The sequence below is a fragment of the Caloenas nicobarica genome, chromosome 9 (genome assembly GCF_036013445.1).
Source record: "Caloenas nicobarica isolate bCalNic1 chromosome 9, bCalNic1.hap1, whole genome shotgun sequence".
Taxonomy (NCBI): Eukaryota; Metazoa; Chordata; class Aves; order Columbiformes; family Columbidae; genus Caloenas; species Caloenas nicobarica.
The window spans coordinates 14,026,100-14,050,336 of NC_088253.1; the positions used below are offsets into that span (position 1 = coordinate 14,026,100).

General features: G+C 39.7%; 2 protein-coding genes across 6 annotated transcripts in view; one reads left to right on the plus strand and one right to left on the minus strand.

The window, feature by feature from the left end:
• LOC135992030 (neural-cadherin-like) overlaps positions 1-10,750 on the plus strand; it is a 62,000-nt gene extending 51,250 nt beyond the window's left edge. Inside the window, exons 27-33 of the mRNA XM_065640952.1 lie at positions 183-363; positions 1,245-1,411; positions 2,167-2,431; positions 4,269-4,449; positions 5,431-5,675; positions 8,273-8,427; positions 10,337-10,750. Coding sequence (XP_065497024.1) covers positions 183-363; positions 1,245-1,411; positions 2,167-2,431; positions 4,269-4,449; positions 5,431-5,675; positions 8,273-8,427; positions 10,337-10,750 — 1,608 coding nt within the window. The remainder of the gene's footprint in view (positions 1-182; positions 364-1,244; positions 1,412-2,166; positions 2,432-4,268; positions 4,450-5,430; positions 5,676-8,272; positions 8,428-10,336) is intronic.
• Positions 10,751-15,354: 4,604 nt separating this feature from the next.
• DPY19L3 (dpy-19 like C-mannosyltransferase 3) overlaps positions 15,355-24,237 on the minus strand; it is a 37,371-nt gene continuing 28,488 nt past the window's right edge. For 3 of the 5 annotated variants that reach the window (XM_065641156.1, XM_065641152.1, XM_065641154.1), the window contains 3 exons: positions 20,296-20,428; positions 19,417-19,575; positions 15,631-18,793 (listed from right to left, as the gene is read on the minus strand). In XM_065641156.1, coding sequence (XP_065497228.1) covers positions 18,632-18,793; positions 19,417-19,575; positions 20,296-20,428 — 454 coding nt within the window. In that variant the 3' untranslated portion in view covers positions 15,631-18,631. Of the gene's footprint in view, positions 18,794-19,416; positions 19,576-20,295; positions 20,429-24,237 lie in introns of those variants that run through there. The other 2 variants (XM_065641153.1, XR_010606695.1) reach the window with 2 other exon arrangements.

Sequence of the window (24,237 nt, forward strand, 5' to 3'; positions counted from 1 at the left end):
TTTATTCAAAGGCAAAATATTGTCTTGATAAAGTAAGTTGAAATCTGAATGTTGAAAAGCAAACTTAGCATCTTAAGCAATGCAGATGAAGAGCAGACTGTTATGTGGTGTAGCTGTTTCTGCTTAAGAACAAAGCGTGTTTCTTAAATAAGATTTTGATGTCATACAATTTTCTCCTCAAGGTATATGACCTGCAGTCTCCTGCAGAGTCCCTGAACAGCTTCCCTGGCTGCTCACTTACGGATGGGAGCTGTGAGACCATGGGGATTTCTTCCTGCGGTGTTCATGGGAGGTGTCTTGCAGACTGGGGCTCTTTCGCGTGTCATTGTTTGCCGGGTTACTACGGCTATCGATGTGATAAAGGTGAAGTCTGTTTTTCTGTTACACTACTGATAGGCTGTTAAATTTTACAATACAGAAAACTTAAAAATGTTTGCAGAAAATGACTGCTGAGGTGGTTTATGATGTTTACATTGTGTAAAGCCATATTTCAGTGTGGTTGCCTGTGATTTTTAACAATTTATTTTCTAATTCCCTTTGAGAAATTACTTTCTCAGTATCAGATCATTTCTTTAGTCTTGAGGGTGTTTGTGCAGTTAATTGTGTAGTGTAGACTGCATTACAAGGAAATTGTGAACAAAATTATTTGTTCTTATCACGATTTTTTGGATTTGCATCTGTTTACACTTTCAGAAATATCTAATAACCTAAAGCTTAAATGTGAGTGTGCCAGTACCACTTACTGTGCAGAATTAGAACTACACCACAGGAGTTGGCAATTACTCCTCTTGGTGTCTGGAAGAGACTCTCTTGGTGTAAGGATCTGTGCTTTTGGTATAGAATGATCTTTTCTTTAGCCCTCATGGAGCCAAAGTTTGCAGCAAAAAGACAACTATAAAATAGCAGGTTGTGGTACTCAGTGCTTTGTCTGCGGTCTCTTGTCTTGGCTGAGCTTCTGCTTTCCTGCTGTCATCCCATGTGAGCATTGTGAGGAGGAGCATTAGCAGGATGAAGTCAGGAGGGAGATCACCTCTTTACAGAGGAAGATGAAGTGGGAGAGTGACTGGGGAAGTTATGGCTATAGATAAAGGGACACGTCCCAAAAGACAAGTTATGTCTCATGGATCCATGCGTGCGTTATGACTTTTTATTTTACTTTCAACTCTTATTATGAAAATAATGGAACCAATAATACTTCCCTCTCCCTACAAAATGTTTTAAAGGTCTTTATCCTGTCTTTTTAGTTGCCAAAGAATATACATTTGGGCCAGGGAGTCACATTCGCTACCAGCTTCCCATCAGTGTGCCGGCCCGTAGGACGCTGTTTGAAGCCATGATTAGGACACGGCAGCCTGACAGTGTCATCACGAGCATGTTGTCTCAAAAGAAGGATGAACACATCACCCTACAGGTGAGCAAGGCATCCCAGACAGCAATAGCATAAAGTTAAATCAATGCCACCGAATAGTAAGCCCAGAGAAACATTAGCTTAAGAGTTGGAAATTGAACTGAAAACCTTATGCTAAGCACAAAAACTTTGTAATTCATTCTATGGGCACTTACAGATCTGGTCCTTCACTTAAGATGTTGACCACACAACCATGGTATCCCATTGGATTTCAAATGAATTTACTGCCAGTTACAGTGAAGTATAGTTTGCTGTTCAGGATAGGATGAGCAGTGTGTCTGCCCTGGTGTCCTGTTCAGCTGTGGTCACAAGTGGCCGATTCTTTATCGTTCAGTGCCCGTAGCAGTTCTAATGATGCCACTCTCAATGTGACAACCTGTTCATTTTATACGTACCACTGCATGAGTCACCTCTTCAGCTAAGTTGGTTTGAGCTGTCAGTGTAGAAGTGATACACCAGATTCTTAACCATTTGAAGAACCCCATAAATTTGTCCAAGAGAGAAGAAGGGTAAAGTTACTCTGAGTTACATACTACTGTGAGTATACTGCTACTAGTATGTAGGTTGTCTAGTCCAGTAGCACCTGAAGTATCTTTATATTACACTGTGTGTGCAGTGGAAACATACCGTAAATTTAAACAAATGCTTTAAGAGTGATGACATACAAGCCTTAGTTCAAGTAATGTGACCGTTATGGGTCAACACAAAATGTCAGGTGATGACTTTTCTTTCTTACTACTTTGTTAATTGTCCCCAAGGTTGTTCAGGGATTCTTAGTGGTCTCATATAATCTGGGTGATGGAGACTATTCTGTACGCCTTCCCTCCTACCACATCGATAATGGTGAATGGCATCATATCACACTGGAGAGAAATGAAAATGAATTTATTCTTCGCCTTTATGAAGGAGGTGGGAAGAGAGAAATCCTGAAAGCAGCAGGCATGTACAAAGAGATTGTGATTGACCCCAGCAGCTTGGTCCTTGGAAACACCTACCCATTCAATCCAAACAAGAGTTTCCAAGGTGAGGACTTACTGATCTCACTGTTCAGAATGTGGATGTGTAAAATGAAGGTTTATTGGTACTGTGTGGGCATACTGCGAGAAGCTTTCTTGTTTATGTAGGGCCCAAAGTAAACAGATTTCTTGCATGACACTTTACAAAAGGGACAAATAAACTGTTCTGACTAGGAAAAAGATACAACAGGGAATTACGTGTAAATGCTGTTAGCTATTGGACTTAGAACAAAGATGGTAACCTCTTCACACAACTGTACATAGAGGATTTGTGACTAGAGACCCACAAGCTTCTCCCAGGTGGACCGTGGATGGCTCATTGCATTAGACATGCAGAACTGGTTCATTGCCTGGGTCTCTCCAGTCCATTCAGCAGCTGTCCCTGCGCTGAAGGGAATATTTCCCTTTTATACACACCGCATAGCACACAACAAGCTCTGGTTTATTAACTTTATGCATTACCTTTGTATTATTAGATTTTACAGTCACTCAGTTGAAGCATTAACTAAAATTAGAAACGGTTTATTGAATTAGAGCTAACAATTTAAATTTTTAGCAACTGAGTGGAAAAAGGCATGATGTCTGTTAACAAAAAACCCCCCCAAACAAACAACAAAAAACCAAAACCACAAAAAACCCAACCAACCAACCAAAAACCTGCCAGTTTTCAGCCTGAAAGTTCAATAGTTACATGAAGGAGAAATATAATGAAACATCAGGTTAAGATATCCGTAACAGCTTTTTACTTTGCCCTCAGTTGGCAGCTTACCCTTCGCCTAAAATCACAGTATGAGTAATCCACAGTTACGCAGCACATCTTTTATGTTGACAAGGAAGACACACACCATTACTTGCTTAAATACGCCTGGTATCCGTCCATCACTTCTCTCTCCTGTGCCTTTCACATCTTTAACCAGATTCTAGTAAATCCATTTGAATCGAGGTGGTAATGTTTTCACCAGGTAAGAGTATTTCAGTGAGTAACACAAACTTGCAAGGAGAGAACATTTAAAATGTATATGCATTAAATAGAGTAATAACTTACCACATAAGTGTATCATAAATTATTTAGAAAAAGATTGTTTTCTATTATTTCACTAGAAGTATTCCAGTAACTAAAGCTTATGCTGAGAAGTAGGGACCATACTTTGAATTTTTCTTTATGGGAGCAATAGTATTTTTTAAAAAGTAAATAGATATTAAAAGTCAAAATGTTGCATGAAGATTGTTTTAATTAGGACAATTAATGGTGCTGTTAAGCAGCTGAAACTTTAAGGGCTTTGATGTTGTAAAATGTACTTAATTATAAAATGTACTTAAAGGTATGTGCTTTTAAGCTAAGGCATCTTGTGCATACAAAATTAATGCCACACATCTTCAGTACAAGATTTATATTAGTGGCCCAAGGCTGTTTCACCATTATTTGTGGTTTGCTCTTCTATACAGTTAAGCTGTAAACTACAATTAAAAATTGACCCAACACAATTTATACTGGTACACATTGAAGAATATAACAGGGTTTTCATGTATAAGAGATTTTCCACAATATTTGGACTTTTCTGTTGAAAACACAGTGAAGGAATACATGTTCCACTGCCTTGAACACAAGCAGAGAGGGGCCTGCAGCAGCACTTGGTTCTTGTGGAAAACACTGGAAATATTGATGAAAACTTTAACAAATTCAGTCAAAAACCAGCGGACAATGCTATGAAGGTTTAGGTAAATTCAGTCCTAGATATAGACTTTGGTAGCCTTTGTTAAACACAAACTGCCAAATTTTACAGCTGCTTCAAATCATTCCTGCTGGATGGCTTTTAAAACAATCTCTTTGTGCCTTGCATCAGGATGTATGAAGGATGTCAGATTTAATAACTACAGGATCCCTCTGGACACGCACGGGAAGGAGCTGGTGTCGGTATTAAGTGCCCAAAGCATCACAGAAGGCTGCTCTTCAGAGGCTTGCAGGAGTAACCCCTGTACCCAGGAATTCATTTGTGTTGATTTGTGGATGACGCATGAATGCAGGTAACTGGTGGAAATACACACACAAAGCACTCCGGACTCAGGTGGGAAAGGGCGGATGCTGAGGCAGTGTGCGATTTGAAGCTGCCACTGGCAACCTTAACAGATCAGTTGAACCGCAGTGAAGCACTAAGCCAGATGCCTGCGTGGGCATCAGGTTACTCAGAGAACACTCTTCTTTTAGGTACTGCCCTTAGCTGATGTAAATCTGTGTTATCTCCATTGATTCTGTAACAATGTTAGCTGCCTGTCTTAACTGAAAACATTTAAAGAATAGCAGCAAATCCGGAATGTTTGTCAACCCTGAAAATGAGGAAAAGAGGGTATGTTAGCTGGAGTGGAACACTAGCATGGCTGGCTGTCCTGTGAAGCTGGTGCCGTGCACTGTACATGTGCGTTCTGTTAGTCCTGGCTTCTTAAACTGTCTCAAGCTGTGACCTCTGTTCCCTGACAAGCCACCCGAGTTGCGTTAGAAGCACTGTGTCATTAAGCTCAGAGTTCTTGTGTGTGGCCGGGACTGAGGTTAGGACAACACTGATTCAAGTTACTTGTGCTGTGAAAACACACTTTAAGCATTCCCAGCTGCCACAATCCACACAAACAGAGTTTTCTAGAGATGTATTTATTTCTGGAAATCCACTGTGATGGAAACACAAAGAACGCAGCGTAGCTTGTCCTGCCTAGACAGAACTGCAAACCCTAATCCGGCTATTTTTCCCAAGGGTAATCTTGCAGAAGCCAGTGGAACTGCCCCAGTTCTGAAAGCCCCAGATGTTAAGGATTTGAAGTTGTGGAGCTCATTGTTGCATGACTGCTTTAGAAAAGACTACGGGCCTGTAATTATTCTGAGTAACTTACTTAGAGTAGCTACTTCAGAAACTGTATGTAGAGTGTCATCAGAAACTGGTTTAAAATCTTAAAGGCTGTCTTTCATGCCGACTTTTCTCCAAGTTGAATCGTTTCATTTTGCCTTTGTCTTTTCAGTTGCCCTCCAGGACACATGATAACGGAAAACGCCACTGGCAGACACTGTGTCTACACCGCGTGTGCAAAAAGGCCCTGTAACTATGGGACCTGCATCTCGCAGTCACCAACCAAGTTCCGATGTCACTGCCCTGACGGCTACACTGGACATAACTGTGAAGTCACGCTGGCGGTCTTTCACAAGGATACAGGCCTGAGCTTTAGTTCCATGTTTGCCATCTGCATTTGCTTTTTGGCACTGTTAGGTAGTTATGGCAACTACATCTTGTATTACCTTTGGTGAACTCATTTGTCTGTCTTGTCCTGAATAGTCGTCATCTCATCCTCCTGCTGAAAAACTCATCTTCCTAATGGAGACCTTTCTGCCTTCATTTCTTTGCCATGGTCTCAGCTCCATCAGGAACTTCTTTTTCATCCCTGTGTGCATATATTGCTAAGTGAATCGACATTTGTGAGCGATGGAAAGTCTTTGCAGTTTTGTTTTCTGCACATTTTCACTTAATTGCTAAGAAACTGTTCAGATGCATAATTGGAAGCAAATTCAATTGAACAGCAAGTGGAAATTGCTACCAGATCAGCATGGTTTAAACTACTACTGAGCATGAAACAGATTTTTCAGTCTAGGAGAAACATTCTGTCGGATAGGAAAACACTTGGTCAGACAGGAGCAGTCTCTTGTGTCTGACCAGTTGTGTCACAGCTCCTAACAGCTGCTTTTGGCTTCCTCAGGCATTTTCAGGCTTAGGCATTGGGTCTCAATCAGAAGAGGAAAGACAAAGGAGGCTCTCACTAGTGAGGAAGGATCACATCTCTGAGTCCTTCTTGTTTATTCAAATTTCCTGGAAGTTTGCTTGAGTAAGGACATAGGATTTTTCTCAAGGCTTTTACAGGGTTAATTAAGTTTCACTTAGAACTCCTAGTGAGAATATGAAAATGTATCATGGATTATTTTGCATCCACTGGTAGCTACCTGAAATACCATCACCCTCCCCAGCTCTGCTAGATGCTGTTTGTCGTGCAAATACAAACAGCAACGAAGGTGGGAAGTTAACTGGTTTCACAGCCTTTGGAATCCCAGTTAGTTGAAGCTGATCAGAGATCGTTATGTTAAAGGAGGGTTTTGTGCAGTGTCAAAGCAGTTTTATTGTGAGCTGACTTGGAGTTGCTGCCCGTGCTTGACTGAACTTGACTGAAAAATAATCCTGCTAATCTTCCAGGTCTAAATTATGAGTAAGAAACAGTTGTTTTTAACCAAGTGGTGGGCATTTTGTGAAAGCTTTAGTAGATGTGGTTAACAATGGTATTATCACACAACTCACTTTTGTTAGGAGAATTTTTAATAAAATTCCTTATTCTTAAGATTTCTGATGCCCTTTCTCTTACACAGCTTCCAGAAAGTGGTAATGCACTTAAGAGATTAATTTATGGAGTTTTAATTGTAAATTTTGAAGTTTCCAGTAGATTAGACAATTCAAATGTAGAACTGTTTTGTCAGTAAATCCATACCCAGGCAGCTTCACATTGGTTCAATATCACACGAACCCTCCCTTCCAGGTGGGGACTTGAGCTTATTTGCTTTGGTTGAAGACACAGTGATACTTCGGAGCTTGCACCTGCCCTGACACTAATGCCATGGCTCGAAGGAACAACATACTTCATAGAATGCTTTTAATGACAGCACTGGTTAATGACAGCTCAGGATTGTAAGACCCTGAGCAGAAATTCAGGCAGGAGCTTACACTGTTGGTACCTGTACAGGGCCGATACTGTCTGCAGCAGGGCTGCTTCTGGTTTACAATCCTGTTACACTCTTGGAACATGGGCTATATTCATTTTAAGTCTTGGCTTTCTACTAGTGGTCACAGTAAAAGGAGAGATGTAGAACATTAAGACTCCATGAGTATCTCAAAATCAGCTTAGCTAAAAAATGACTGCCAAGAAGTTACTACAGGTGTGAAAATCTGTGTGATGCATTCTGTTGATGGGGGCAGGGGAGCAGGTGGAAGCGGTACAGACAGCTCAGAGTGGTTCAGCGGGAAGGGGCAGCCACGCAGCGTGGGGCACAAACCTCCCTGTCCAGCAGTTTCAGCCCCACCTCGTCCAGATGCTGCTCTGCAGAACTGCTCTCTTGTTGTATAGATGTTCTGTACTTTAATTCACTGCATCGTTAGTTTATCGTATTCGATGGTTTGAGGTCTTGCTGTGAGCTTTTATCAATGTTTATAGAGTTGGTAACACAGTGGTACACAAGTTCCTATTTACATAATGTTCAGTGTCTGATGGTGAAGCTTTTACAACTGTGTGTAAAATGCACCTAACCATTTCAGAAAAATGTTTAATTTCATGGATGCTAAGGCAAAATGTGCCTGATTTTTTTTCTAGTAAAATGTATAAAAGTCATTTCCTCTTTTGTCTTGTGTCTTCTTGTGCTTCATTTCTGTGTAATTCTATCTGTTACTGTCAACACATTGTTTTTAAGTGCTACTCCTTTGTATACATTTTCTCTTTAACTCGATACAGTAAATAGGTCTCTGAACACTGCATGGGTCATTCAGTTCTTCAGTTATGTTTATAACAGCTTCAAAGTTGTGCTTTAAAGGGTATTCTAGAATGCTCATTAAAGGCCTTTTTTTCTGTCTTTGTTCACTTGTAACTGCATTGAAGAGTGCGAAAATTAAACATTAGCTGAGAAACGCAAAACTGCAGCCTTGCTGGCGCTGAGTGCAAACCAGCGCTGCGCTCCTCCTGTGCAAGGGCTGCTGTGTTAGCCTCCTGCAGCCTGTCTGGAGACACGTTTTATTGGTTTCTGAATGCTCTGTTTTGCTCCTGTGTCTTCACACAGCTCTGTTCAGTGCTGTATTCTGGTGGGCTCGCTGGAAGACTCACAAAGGTCTGAATGGAGGAGTTTACCACGTATCTGCGAATCCTGAGGATATGGAGGACTTCAGAGAAAATATCCTCAACTACAATGAAGAAGGAGGTGGGGAACAAGACCAAGTAAGGATCACTGTGTTACATTACAATTAAGAGGGGAGTGGTGGCTCATAGTGCTAATGAAAATGTATTTTATGCTTTTTCTTTCTAACTGAGGACCTTAGCTTTGTCCTGCTGATTCATTACTGCAAATGGTAGATGAATTATTTGCAAGGTTATGTACACAAAGGTGCATGTTTCTTAATCAGAGATAAGTGCCTATCAATTTTTAATTTGTCTTACAGCAAGTGATCCTATGTGCATATTTAAAAGTGCTTGTGGGGGTGAGTTTAGCAGGAAAGAACTAACAGCTGATGGTTTTGGTTTCATGGCTCAGGAGCCACTGAGGTTCTCAGTGGTAATTAGTGCTGTGGCACCAAGGGCTTGAGGAGCCTGATGTAAACTGATCGTTAGGGACAGCTCCTTTCTGGAGACCATTCATCACAGCAGTTATTCACACTTGACTTGTTAAGAAACCGAGGGGCTATGTTTGTTCCTCTTAAGCCTAAAGCACGTGGTGGTTGTGGAAGAACCTCTCTGCATTTTTTCTGTTTTGGAGAGAAATACACCAGTGAACACAAGCTGCATTTATACTTATAGTAGACCAGATCATACTCAATGACGATAACATTAACATTTCTGCTAGCTGTTGTAAGGATTTCTACATGTCAGCTTAAGCCAGAACTTTGAAATAAAAATGCAGATATCATAGATGAATAAATAAGTTATTTGCTGACCCATAGACATCTGCTGTGTTTAAAAAAGGTAAGGAACTTCATCGCCACCTTTCAGACTGTTTCAAGGATTCAAAAGGTGGTGTGACTCTGCAGAGGTAGCAATAGTCAGGGCACTAATGTGATGGATCAAAAAAAGCCAGTGGTTAAAAAAAAATAAAATGTGACCTGTCCCAAAATTCAAAATACCTTCAAGAATTTTTAGTTATAAAATGTAGAATGTTCTACAAGGCCACCTGAGAAAATATTCTGCCTTGTAGAGTATCCTTAATTTCTTGATGAATTGGTGTGAACATCATACAGGGGCATTTTCCATGTGGCAACACGCACAACTACATGCATAAATCCTGTGTTCCTTGGTAAGATTAACTTCCACTTAACGTGGCTTCTTGATTGCAGGTGGGGTTTTTTTGAAGCAGTTTCTCTGTCTCTGAAATTCAGCGAAGGCTCACCAAGATTACCTGGGATAATCTCTTATAAAATGGTTATGCACAATTCAGCATGTGAGAGAATAAATATGTTTTGGCAAGTGCTGATTTGGCAGCCCTGTCATTGATGGCTACAGGTCAGATGAACAGTATGAGCCATACAAATAATTACTTGTTTGCTCTAATGAGTTCTGTCTCGCACAGCCTGTCAACCTAAGTCCAGAGACACAACCTGTGTAACAGGTAGTTGTAATAGGTAGTTACTTGGCTTTTACAATCACACCACTTCCATATAACAGAAATAGCCATTATTCCACAGATTGATAGAATTTTAACAGAAATCACAGTAGATGTTTGAACTACTAATAAGGGAAGATTTCTTTTAACTTCCTATTTGTGAAAATCCTTTCTCACCTTTGTTGCCAGACTTGGTATCAGTTTAATGGTGATAAAATATTCAGATCTGGATTTCTGAACAAAAATCAGGGCACTTCTGTCATTTTTATTTAGCTTCTACTATAAGATTAGGCTTGAGTTTGAACGTAACTGTAGTAGCGCAGGCTGCACAGGTGTTCCTCATGGATTCTTGTCTGCCTGGTGGCCTTTGGCTTTCTTGGGCACGTTGTAGGTGGCAGAGCTGGTTGAACAAGCGAATTCTTCGTGTGTTCACACCAAAGGGACTGCCTCAGCATTGCTCCTTCTTTATTTCCACTAGAACATGAAATTTTGGGATCTATAGAGAATCTTAATGTGAATGGTTTCTCACTCCAGGATGCCTACAACATGGCAGAACTGCAGGTGTCCATCCAAACCAGCCCAGCCTATTCCCTGTCCAAGAAGAAAGAAAACCCAACAAAACCAAAGAGTTTCTTTCGTGCTGCATCCCCAAGCACACAGGAGCAGAGCAGAACATCAGTGGCCACAGGAGCCTCTTTCAGCAGCGGAGACTTTGGTCAGTACTTGTCAGACGTTGTCAGAAATGCCGACCGTCACCCCCGGGCTGCGCCCCAGGACTCGCTGCGGGTGTTCTGCACCGAGGGAGAGGGCTCGGCCGCCGGCAGCCTCAGCTCCCTGAGCTCCTCTGGGCCGGAAGAAGGTATTGGGTATGATGACCTCAAAGAGTGGGGACCAAAGTTTGAGAAACTGAGTGAACTATACTCACAAAGAGATGCAGAAGAGCTGTAGATCACCAAGTCCGGTATTTTCAAAGTTCTGGAAGCACGGGTGAAGGACAGTTTTGCATGCTCCTGCTATCTAGTACCCTCTCTGACACTCCCCGCCCCCCTTTTTTTTTTCTCCCTGTTATAGGAGGCGGCCAAATTCCCACTACTGAGCCACACTTTGCATCTAATTGAAAAATTTAGTAGTAAGAGCTAATCTTGGGACAAAATCACAGAATGATTTGGGTTGAAAGGGACCAATTATCAATTCCAACCCTCCTGCTAAAGCAGGTTCACCTAGAGCAGGTTACATTGTGGACATTTATCTTTGGGAATATAAACTTACTAGAAAGAACAAAGGGAGAACTTCGGCTACTTAGTCCTTCACATACAGTGTTTAAGAAATAAATAGATTTTTTTCTCACTAATGTAATAAAGGACTCTTGCAGAGACCTTGTGTACATAGGCTATGATGGAAGCATGCTGCGTGTCCTGTTTGCAGTAGGAGCTTTAGCAGTTATTTGAAGAAAAAAAGCACATTGTCTTTTTCTTGTGCAAATCAAGTACATGTTGTATTGTATCCATCTTGTTTCCCTGACTGAGCCTCGGTTACGGCACCTGCTCACTGAACATTGTGCAGGTGAGAGTCCGTGGATCCAGGGAAAGGGATGGAGCAGCATGGATGGTGATCTTTAACTTTGGTTGTAACTTAGTGAAATCCCTTTCTGCTGTCATATAAATGCAGACACTGGATTTAGGTACAACACATCAAGTCAGCTGCTTGCAACTAAATACTTTTCTTAATTAAAAGGCCAAGTTTTCCAAGATACTAGCCTCAAAGGTCACTAGTTAAGAATTTCAATCACAAACATCACAGTTCACCGTAATCTCTCATTCCTAATGGGCTACTAAACTGAGCCTAAACTAAGGACCAGCCTGAACCATGTCATTTTTGCATCCATAATTCTGTCTTTTGCTAAACCTCCTTTCATAGAAGCATTGCAAGGTTTCAGAGGCTGGAGATTGTTTTAATAGAAGCATCAACTGACTACAATTGTATCAAGTAATGCTGTGCCGGGAACAGCTGACTGGGGATACAGGCACGTTTCCAGCGAAGAAAAACCCAGCACCCTTTGGGTGTTGTGGGAATACCTGGTGTCTTTGGGATGTCAAAAGACTGAAGGTTCTTCCTGTATCCAAAAAAGAACTTCACCCAGCACTGGGACTCCTAAAACTAAAGTCCCATGATTAAAAAAAACAAAACAAAACCAAACCAAAAAGCCATCAGATGTCTAATAATTCAAAGACAGTAATTTTCTGAAAACCATGACCAACAGCACATAGTAATATAAGTGTCCCTCAGATACATTGTAGTAGAAAATCATTATTGATTTGGGACAGAGAAACACAGGGAAAAACTAACAGTAGTTGCAGGGGGCAAAATACTATGCTCTAAATTTTCAGTCCCTTTTTTAGACCATTTAATGTCCAGCTAGTATTCTGGTTGGTTTTTTTTTTTATAAACTTGACAGTATGTAGAAGAGAAAAGGTTCCATCAAATTAATTTTGATTTTGTTTTTACTTGAGATTACTTATATATATATAAATAAAGTGCAGTAAACCTACAATTTTCTTTTGTGCTGTTTCTTTATATATTATAATATGTAAATTACTTAGCTGATACTACAAATATATCATAGATTCTAAGATAATTTAATTTGTTTAACTAAAATAAAGCATAAACCAACATCTTGTAAAAGACATTAAAACTGTTTTGCTTACAGTTGCATCAGTAGCTTGTTTTGGGAGGTCTGGCTTTTATATATATATATTTTAAAAAGCATAAACAAATAGGTCCGTGCAGTCTGCAGGCTAGATGAATTTGCACATTTTCCAAATGAGAAAGTTTCACACAGTGTCTTGTTCTTGCCTGCATTTGTGACACACTTTGGAAAATCTTGAGTACACCATCAACGGTTACACACTGCAGATGATGCAGCATTTTCATCTGGAAAAGCAAAATGCCATTTTTACCCACCTCTAATAATTTTGCTTCACAGATGGTACATAGTCTATTAGTTTGTAATTTTACTAATCCATTTATCTATCTTGCAATGTTCACAAGTCAGGTATGTCAGATCCTGTATTTCACAATTGTAGCGGTCAGAAACAGGATATGGAAAATGAAGCAAATACGTATTATGCACAAAAATCTCTTCCTTCTCCAAACAGCAGTAATGTTGTCAGATTCCTTGTGTTCTTTCCAGAACTGTGGATCTGCTGTCATTTTGGCTGGTTTTAATTTAATTTAGCTTGTAAGCTCCTTGGGGCAAGGACTGTCTTTATTTGTCTGTGAAGTGTCATGCCTCTCTAAGGCACCGTATAAATATTAAAGAAGCCTTCCGTATATGATGTCTCTTCCTTGCATTTATTTCAGGTTGGCTAAAGCTTGGACTCTATCGAATTATTACTCTCTCAGCTTTGATCAGAGACTTGCACAGACACGAGTCCCCCGTGCCATTCTGTCTGACGAGCCGCAGGAAGCGGCAGTTGCCTCTGACTCGTGTGGGCTCCAGCTCTAGTTACACGTTCAGAAGACACGTCCCCATTTCTGAGTTTTTCCCAAGTGCTGCAGCTGGCAGGGCCACAGCCCAGTCCTGTGCTCAGACATCCAAATGCTTTTTGCTATGGTGAGGGCGGGGGGTTTGCAACAGACAATTAGTCTAAGGGGGAGGAAATCCTTAACTCTACATTCAATAGCTACCCACAGGTGCTGGGCTTTTAGGTGCTGAGAAGCATCTGACGCATAGGACCCACACTCTGGTCCTGAACAGTCATGCAACAGGACACGTACCAGTGCAGAGGGTGGGTGGTCAAAAGAAGCCAACCCGAAGCTGCTGCTTTCCTACTGCCCCTCTTACAGCTCCAGCACTAATTTGTAAACAAACATAAATAATAACAACCACAACCTCAGAGCTACTTAGGTAATTGCAGTCAGACGTGTTTTACAGAATATACAGCATGAAACAAAAGGTCAGAAAACATTCTAAAACTGCTCTAGGAACTTGAGTAGATGGTCTCAGTAACAGGACATATCATTTGCAGCTGTCACACCCTATTAAAACTGTCTTTTCCTCTTTCTAGGATCACTAATTAGTTCACTTAATTTATCTGCTTTAATTTGCATGCTGCTCTTTTAATTACTGTGCAATTTCCGAAATAATATCTTCACTTGTTCTGCATTTACACAGATACATACAAATATTTCAGTGCCTCTACAAAAAAAAAAAAGGCTTATCACAGCATAGCACTGACATGGCTCAGGAACAGGGACAGCTGGCCTGACAACAGAAAGCTTTGGCATGGGTGAGGGGGGAGAAAAAGAATGAATTAAAAAAAAAAAAAATCATCTCTGGGTCCCTAGGTAGTGGGATTTTCAGTAATCTGGTACTTCTATTAATCTTCCACATACTTTATAGACTTTAAACATGTATTAAGAACATTTTATTTAGTATAAAAATATTTGTAAAGGTCTGAAATTTAAATAATCATGTGGATATTAGTATTTAATCTGTCTGCCTGTCAACTACATTAATATTTGTGGTTTCCCCCCTTTTAAAATAACATTCCAAGTATATAATATGTAGCGAAGCCATATGAAAGCTGATTGTCCTTAGGGCTGACCTACTGGCTGGTGCCAGCAGGCTTAGAAGGGAAACCATGGCTGGAGAAGGAACAGGATTAGGTGAGCAGAAGAAAGTTGAACATTTTCTTCATTACAGAAATACTAAACACGACGGCTGTTTCCTGGGGATGTAAAGAAATCACTTGCACCACTTATTGGTAACTGTTGATGAACAGGGTTCTGAGAAATGTGGCTCTCCGGAATCCAGAACCCCCTCTATGCAAGCGTACCATGTTATGATCACATTCCATTAATTAATCTTATAGAAGTCCTGCCTGTGCTTAATTAACACTGGTAACAAAACTCCCCCAAGCTGCCCTGTAAGAGCAGCACTACAGGTGTGAAGCTACGGCTGCCCTCAGGCACCACCCAGGAGAAGCGGACAGGCTGGCCAGGCAGAGCTCTGCACAGCCCCTTCTGCCACAGCACACCTGGGCTTTTAAAAGCTTTCCTCTGCCACCACATCCTACTCCAAATAAAGAACTTTATACATGCAATTTTTCTCTCCCAAAGAATGCAGGTTTCTTTTTTGTTGAGTGAGACTACTCAAGCTTGAGCCACAATGTGGAAACAGGCACATCCCTATTGTTCAGAGCAAATTATATTGACTTAAATGGAGTAACTGCCTCAGTCTACTGACCTTGCTGAAGTTAAAGTGTACTGGGTGCCGATTGGTAAAACTGGCTGATACACCTTTAACTTGTAACAGAGCAAGGAAATCCAGCAAGCTGTTAAAACACAAAGATGATTCAAAAAGTCAGTGCTATCTGCAGTGTAACAAACTTGAGAAAAGTCACAACTTCCTGCTCAAAAATACTTTGCTTTCCTCCATATGGACTGAAACAAAACTGACTCCATAACTGCATCTTTCTCAATCCATCCTAAAGTAAAAACAATGAAAAAAGTGATTTTTCAAATTGCACTATTTATTTAGTACACAATAGTCATTACATCTCTTTACAACAACATGTTATAAAATAACTATGTTAGATCTCACCGGCAGAACATTGAAACAATAAATGAAAATATACTTATGGATCTCAAAGGCTTTTCTCCCCTAAAAACATTCCAGCTACTTGATACCATTTTGTCTCTGTTACCTAAAAAGTCACTCATGCCACCATTCCACTGATAACGCACAGCTGAAAAGTCCTTGCAGACACCAGGCAACACACAGGTGAAGTCGTGGTGGTGCCGCTCCCACTGCTGGTTATTTGTAAGACTTTGGGAAACGCATCACCACCAGGGCTGCTCCCGGGGGTCGCTCATACTTAACACAACCAGTGATGCCACAGCAGCCCCTTGGAAACAGGCGCATCAGGATGATGTAGTTCAGGAATAGGTAAAGTTTTGTTTTTTTTTTTTTTAAATGGCACATTTTTAATGTCGTGAATACAGATCACAAGACGTGAAGCAGAGAAAATAATTATCAGACAACTCAAGCAACACTTACCTCCTGGAAGCCTCAGGCTCTCAGACCCCACCTGTGAGAGGAGCAAACGCAGCCCTGGCCCAGCCCAGGGCTGTGTGCTGGGCGGCTGCTGCTCTCCACTGAGCTGGTGAGTGGGCTCCTTGCCATTCTCTATTTTACTGTTTTAAGGAGATGGGTCTTTTGAGCACTGTGCTACATAGTGAGTGAAACACACCCTTTCCTTTAGCATGAAATATTTCTGAGACGGGAACTGTTGGAATTGTTCAGTAAGTGTCACAAGCTACCTGGGCTTTAAAGACTTTGAACTGCGCTGGTTAAACATTCTCCAAAATACTTTGTATCTAATGCTTCAAATGTCTGGTGTGCTACTTCGGGGGATGTTTGTGTTGCAAGAAGAAACTATGTTACTGAGGTGGTTCTGGATTATAACAAGACATTGTTTTTTATGCTTTCCCAAGACAAAGGTAGCTTGGGGTCTTCTTTTTTATTTAAGGAAAAAAAAAAGCACTTGTTAGTTTCTATGAAAAGGTCAAATTTCTCCTTCGGCAACATTAGAGACTGTATTTTTGAAAAAAGTCTATTTAAAAATAATCACTTTTACAGTCAGGACTTCTTAGTCTCAGCTGTTACCTACAAGTGAATTCTGAAAATGACAGGGTATGTCTGGGTCTTGGGATCTCTCATTTCAATCAGAGGAAAGCTACTGCACCTTTAAAAAAAGATAGAACCACATTTTAAAATAAGACAACACAGCCCAGACATACTTTACCTTACGTGTGCTTGTTTTCAATTACTGTAAGGCACTCATCGAGGAATTCACTGACCCATGTTTTCAGCAAGAACAGGCATGCATCATTACGGGTCTAATTAAAGTTTTAATACTGATTAAAATGTTTTATTATTGTATTAAGTTAAACTGCAGTGGTCTCCAACCTCATTAAGGGCTACAGGCTAGAAATTACATAGGAGTTTCAGATGCTCAGTTTAAGTACCTGGCGACTGTCAACGTTTGATTTAAATACTGCCTGATTAAAGCATCCTTCGCTTTTGTGTTAGCTGGAAAGTGCAGAAAGACATCGAACGTTGTTTAATGAGTATTTACTGAATATAAAATTGTTTGAGCATGTGACAACCATCTCCATCTCTTCAGTAATTTACCTTAGTACAACTGAAAAGGGAAAACATTTAAATCATTTGGAATTGGAACACAGCTCAGTTGTGAAAGCTAATCTCATTACACATCTTGATTAAATTAAATGTGGAGTTTGCTATCAGTAGCACTTTAAGTTTCCCATCATTAGAAATTAATTGCAGTGGTAATTACTGTAAATGAGTTATTTGCACAGGCCACAAACACTCTTATAGGTATTCAAATGTTAATTCAACATTGGCCTAGAGGCACTTGATTATTACAATTCTGTTTTTCATAAGAAACAAACGATCTTAGTGGATGTCTAATTAAAGTTGGAGATTACTGTTAGACTTTAGATCAGACTTAATCTCTAATTTCAATATAAAACCAAAGCAGCGCTAAAACACAGCAAAAGTCATGTGTTATCTACATAGCATTTAGCAAGTCAATACAATTCACAAAGTTCTGGCTGGTAAAAAGACAGTGGGTACAAACAAATCGCAAAATTCTCAGGATTGAATCCTGTCTTTGCCTAATCTTCCAAGTTAATTTAAAACAGCTGTAGTCTATTTTTTAGGATAAAAAGCAAGGACACAATGATTTTTAGCACAACAATTTTGTGCTAAAATGTGTAGCTTTGTGTCTGAAATAACGTAAAGCAAAGCTCTAGTACCAAAACATATTTTAAATAAATATTTTAAATAAAAGTTTCCTGTTGCATTTAGAGATTACTTTTTTTTTTGTAAGGTTGGCAATGTTCAATTTTGGTATCTTACTGGAATTCGCATGGGGAGAAAAAGCATCTCCTGTAGTTTAGAAGGTGAATACAGAAAATAGTGTTGTGAGAATCCAAGCTGAGAAAATTGGTTTTTTGTTTGTTCTGAGCATTTTACAAGGATCCAAACATGCAACATGTATCAAGCATGCTCCAACCTTTATTCTCATTAGAAATAACTTAATGCTCCATCATTAAGTGCTTAACATTATAAAAAAGTATGTTTCTGTATCACTAAAAATGCTGGACAGTGATTTAAGTTTTACTCTTCAAACTTGTCTGCTATTTGCACACTCACTGATTCAGCAATCACACTCACAAGCTTGGAAACTTGTATCCACGTACATTCCCAAAGAATTCAGAAAAGAGGCACTGAAAGAGCACAAGAATCTGTCAAAGAGGATCAGATTGCAGGATAAAACTTAATTTTTGTGACTGTTTTCAGGATTCGCAAAGATAAGGTATACTCATTACAGGAGTAGCGTGGCCGGCTTTCATGGCATTTCTATCATTTTATAGTTAAATTCCAAACTGCTGAGCAGAACTTCACAGGCTCGCTCTTCTGCAGTGTTCATCAGGCTGCTCAGTGTGTCTTCCAGTCAGTTAAAACTGGAAAACAATACCAGCCTACGTATTCAGGTCAGACTTCATAATCAAAATGGTCCCTGCTAGCATTTATTTATGAATCTATGAAAATTTTGGCAACATCAAGAATGTTATCAAAACTAAACAGTCTAAAAAAAAATAAGAATCATAGTAATTAAACAAGAAACCATCAATATAAAATGTCTTACAAATGGAACATGTTTGTAAACAACCCCTGTGTTTTCTAATGTGGGTCCTAGCATTAAAATACTGAAGTTGAAGCCATGGTAGGAAATATTATTTATGCTTAGCAAGTTTGTAAACATGGAATGTTTTGTTTTGAAACACTCTAGTGAAGTGTATGGTATAAGAAGGCAGGTTTTTTTTAATTTCCTCACAGAAGCGAGGATACAACGAAGGTTTCAAATCAGGTTCATTCTCTCCCAAACCATCCATGATCTGTAATGAAATGGAACAGATTCATGACATATCTTCAGCCAATTCACAGTTACAGGCAGTAACAAGAAACTAAATGTCAGCTCTACATTCAGGGGGGCAGACTGGCCAGATTTGTTAACAGTGACTGTATGAAACAATTGGGAAGAAGAAAATAACATTAAAATAGGAAGATCTGTAGTATCATTGTCTCTATTATGGATAAAACTGATTTGTCAGAGGTACAAATCTGCCTTGTGTTATGTGGTCTGCTGGGGTTCCACGTGAGCCTCTGAAACGCTTGAAAACTCCCCTGACACACTGGAGTAACACTCGTGCTGGGGGAACTGAATCTATGAAGTGTCTTACACCCTGAAAAGGAACACTGTTTGTGTGCTGCTAACCTGAAGCTCATTAGGAAGTGATTACTTATTTTGCCCAGGCCAAATTTCTCCAATCAAATACCATTGAAAGCAAGCAGTGTTCAATTTGGTGACTTTAAGAATATCTAAAGGCTCCATTAGATTTTGACTTTCCAAGCTCATGATGAAATGGAAATAACCTAAGCTTCTTCAAATCGTAATTGTATTTCTAAAGGAAGTTAAGCAAAATGTATTTTCTTTATAAATCTTTTATATAATACTTACATGGCCATTAGCTATATCAAGTAAGTCCCGTAACCGACAGCCTCTACTGTGTCTTCTTTCGTAACAAATGCTGTCTTCTAGGATCACATAGTCTGTGCCAAAGGATCGCAGTATTCTGTAAACATCTTCAGGAGATCTCTTGGCATAGATTTGATAAATCTGTAGAAGAAAAAAATCTAAGCTCTAAGACACATTACCACTATTCCTTAGTTTGCTCTTTCATGATTGTCTTGAACCAGAGAAATAAATGAGAACAATAATCCGTGTGATTTGAATTAAGTATTTAAAAAAAAAATAGAGTTTATTCAAGAGCCATGTAGAATTTCTACGTTATGGCTGCTATGATGCACAATAGCACTGCTGCTGATCACAAAAACACTGGATGGTGCTGCTGTCTGCAGAAAGGCCTTGGTAGATGCCTGTAAAACTTTCAGAATGTCTTAATTATAGGAAAGGATAGTTTAAAACAATCTCCCCAGCTTTGTGTGGAATTTCTCAAGGTGGTTTCTCCATATGTGCCAGTCTAGGAACTGAAGGGAGTATCGGGCAAATCAGGAAATGCTCCATGTGGGTTTAGCAGCCTGGCTGGCCAGCAGGATCTGTTAATGCCAACAGCACCCAAACCAGCTCACTCAGAACCAGCTTGAGCACCTGGGTACGGTTATTCAGACATGTGCCAGCTGTGAGTTAGCAGGTGCCCAGAGTACCAAGAGTTTAACAGAAGTTGTTAAATTCTGGAACTATATCTGAAGATAAGTTAGCTCAATGAGTAAAGCAGGTGATTTGATTTGCAATGTGCCATTAGAGATTGCGTGTGTTTTCTGGAATGGAGCTGCTGATATGGATAAGAATTAGCTTAGACAATCAGAGCACTCTTACCTGTTTTGTTCTCTCTCTCAGATTCTTGTCCTCATAATGGGGATGATTAGTTAAGGTCCGTCCCGTGCACAGTTTGACTCCTGCTAACAGCTGCATGCTCCCAGCAAACACTGCTGTGTTTGGGGTGTTTGACCTAAACAAATGTTGATAAGTCTGAGGAAGTCTCTGTAGGGGCATTTTTGCATTGCTTGTTACAGATCAGAAGGAAAAAATAAAAAAATTCTGCCTCTCCTCTATTCAGGGAGCAAACTGTTCAAGCAGCTGTGTTTTCTTCAAATACGAAGTGGATAAATCACAATAATACCCTCTAACTGCAAATGAAAACTTTACTATGCACTATGAGGAAATGTAGGGAAAATATGATCCTGAAAATTTCAAACTGCTTCCATATTTCATATATTTCTTGGGTTCGTACAGCCTCTGAATATTTGTAAATTTCTATATCCTAATGATTTTAACATTTCAAGACGTTTCTTATGACTTAGACTTGTGTCTGCTATATAAGGTATTCTATATAAAACAGATTATTTAATCTGAGTGCTAAAATTTCTTGTTACTGTCCTGGCATTCACCATTCACTGGAAATGAAAACATTGTCATGCGAGATATTAATCCTCCTATTCTACAACTGTGGGAGAGAAATTATGAAAAAAGTCACCGCAGTTGCCAAGGGCGGGAGGGAGAGTGTGTGGGGAGGATGCAGAAGATGCCCGATAGAAATGCTATCGATTATTGGTACTGGGATCTCATCTGAAATTCAAAGCTGACATCTAGAATTGTTATCTAAATAAGTCTTGGTATCTCAAGATTGCTTAAATACCCAGAATGAAAAAAAAAAATATTTTGTGCTCACCTTGCCCCCAACATGTTTACAAACTAAAATATTTGTAAAGACACAATAGAAGGGCATAGCAAAAAGATAAAGTAAAAATGCCAGGCAACAGAAACTACTATAATTAGGCTAATTAAAAATGGTCATATGCTTAAGTGTTTTCTAGCACATAGTGGGCATAAAACCACGAAAAGTTCTATGAAGACAAGACAACAGAAAGAAGCATACATTCAGTCAAGTAAAATGAAATTAAAAAGGAATGGGAATAGTTGTCTAACATCCACACGCACATATAGCACCTATAGGAGTCAAATAACTGTGACACTTTGCTGTGCACTTTAGGGAGCCCTTTGAAACTGCAGCTATGAATGCAGTCTTCTTTAAGCTCTGTGATCGGCTTGAAAATGGTAACAGACAGGTTCCAAATTTTGCTATTGCCTTTCAAGAGACTACGCTTAGCAAATGAAATGAATAATTACAAACTCTTCCTAAAACTTCTTGCATGGGTACATTAATCTCATCTAGGAAGGACAGAAATGATAATTTTAATAGGCCAGTTTAATGTTAGTAATAGACTAGTTTTTCAGCAGTTTATAAAACAGGTTTCATTTTAAAGTCTGAAAACATTTAATTTCTTTTAAAAATTTCTTTTTTACTTAAAATATTCAAAGCCACAAGTGTCATGAAGTAAATATTCCATTAAAAGAAATAAATTCATCTTAGAATTTAATACAATGCAAATGTAATGGCTCTGACAGGCTGTCAGCAAGGACTCATCCTGAATCTGTGGGAAAGCACAACTCTTCAGACTAAGCTGAACAGAACGTGGACTAGATTCAGAGAGACTTGGCAGAGCTTAGATAATGAAAATGATGATTTTCAAAGCACCTTCAACATGTCCCTGTTTCTTCTTGAGCCAGAAAAGTTCTAGTGTGAAAAGACTGTTTCCATGTTTGTTCAAGATTAGTTCAAATTTTATAATGCTCTGCAGTACTTACCCCCTGACTTGGCCTTATCGTGGCAATCCTGCACCTACGACTTCTAAAGATGTAAACTTGCAGAACCAAACTTCTTTAAAAAATTAACCCCACAAGTACCAAAGGCAAAACCACAAGTAAACAAAAAGCAACATTCCCAAGAACCAGCCTGCAGCCTCTTTTTTACAAAAGGAAGCCAGAGGAAACAGCCATAGTGCCCTTTGCCCATAACTTACTGGTAAAAACACTTGTCACAAGTGTAGAGGATGGGAGGTTCCACTCCTCCCCTTTCCAAAAGCATTCACCCTTGCCCTGAAGCGATGAAATACAACCAAGTGCATTCTTATCAAGTATGAAGAGTTTTGCCAACACTTGCTCCTCTTCCTATACCTTAAAAGCAATCCAGTGACCCTCGCTGGCTGCTCAAAGAATTGGTTTATGTGCTTTTGTCCTGGATGAGTTCAAAATCAGGTGACTGCAGATGTGTACCTGAGATTCAGATTTACATGTTTGGAGCCCTAGAAGATCACACGCCTTAAGACACATCACTGTCCACATTTTACTGGGGCCAGCTCTGGCGGTTCCCAGACCAACACGTGCTCCTACCAGCGCTCCAAGGCACCTTTTCCTGCGCTGCCCTGGCAATGCCGCAACACAACGCGGGACTGGCTTTCCCAGCTGCGGGCAGACCCTGGGCACCGGGAGGTGCCGCTGAGCTCCATGCGGTGTCTGCCCTCCCCAGCCACATCTTGAAGAACGTCCGGCGTGTGGCTGGTACTGAGGGTTTCTCTGCTGAAACAGCCACCGGAGGGAGTCGTGACAATTAACAGCTATTTTTCAGGTACAGGATGATTTCTACATTTTATGCAAGCGTCTTTCTCTCATCCTCCTACCCGAGTCAGCCACTAACTGCTGTGCTCTGTATCCGAGGCAGCTAATGTGCTCCGAACCACTGACTGACACTTCTCTATTATAGAAAAACGAAGCAATTTTTACAAATGTCTGAACAAATGATGTATAAAATGAAAGGATAATTTGTTTTTATAGCTTTCTGCCAAGCTCCATACCACACTGCCCAACCTGCAAACAATTTATTCTGTATGAAATGTCACTAAATAATGACAAGGACTTACAGGTCAAACTGATTTACATTATATAATTTAAATGTCATTCCGAGCAGACCTGATGGCATTTTGAACAAATAATCTCATTTATTTTTGAAGCTCTAAGCTTTCAACAAGTTAATTACAGCTGAATTAATGGGTAAACTAAGCACTATAATACATCATATGAAGCTTTTCTTTACCTACACTTAAGAAGGTAGAGAATTATGTAAATATTAAAGAATAACTCATTAAAAATAAAAGGGTCTTACAGGAACTACAGGTCTACGCCTAACTTGCACAAACTCTACAAGTGGTAGTAATTCTTTATTAAGCTGCTAAAGAACTATTGTGAAATAGTTTTAAGGAACTCCTACAGAAATGGCCAATGCTGCAATTACAGATTACATCATTAGAAATAAAATGGCTACTTCTATTAAAAGTCCTCCACAATTGAACTCTGTAGTTGGCTTTCAAAGTCATAAGTCTGACAAATCTTGGATTATTCCTTTACTAGTGCCTGGTTATGATAAGAATCTACAAAGCAAAGGGGTTTGAGAAAAGGAGATTCTGAAAAGGGGTTCTCGAATATGCCACGTTAGATTTTCTTTTTTTTCTTTAAAATAGAGTATTTTTATTTGCAGAATGCTATGCCAAAATATGACAGGTTTAGCTGCAAATGATAGCCAGTAAAGCATATTCAGTCCAACTGTCATGTTTCTTTTTTGCCCCTCTGGTTTGGAAAGACTGAAAATTGCAAAAATGGAAAATGACAGCTGCAAAGAAAGAGCAACAAGATGCATTTTTGTTAGTCTCAGCCTCAGTTTTATGCATGCATATTTTGTTCACATAAAGGAGCGCACCTACACAGTTGGTCTTAACCTTGTTCTCAGGCACTATCATTTCATGCCTGAATTTTACTGACCAATCAGGCAATGACAAAGGATAAACCCAAGAATTTAAGAACAATAATTAAAAAAAAAAGGTGTAATATTGCCTTTAAAGTCTGGAATATGTGTTGATTTCAGGT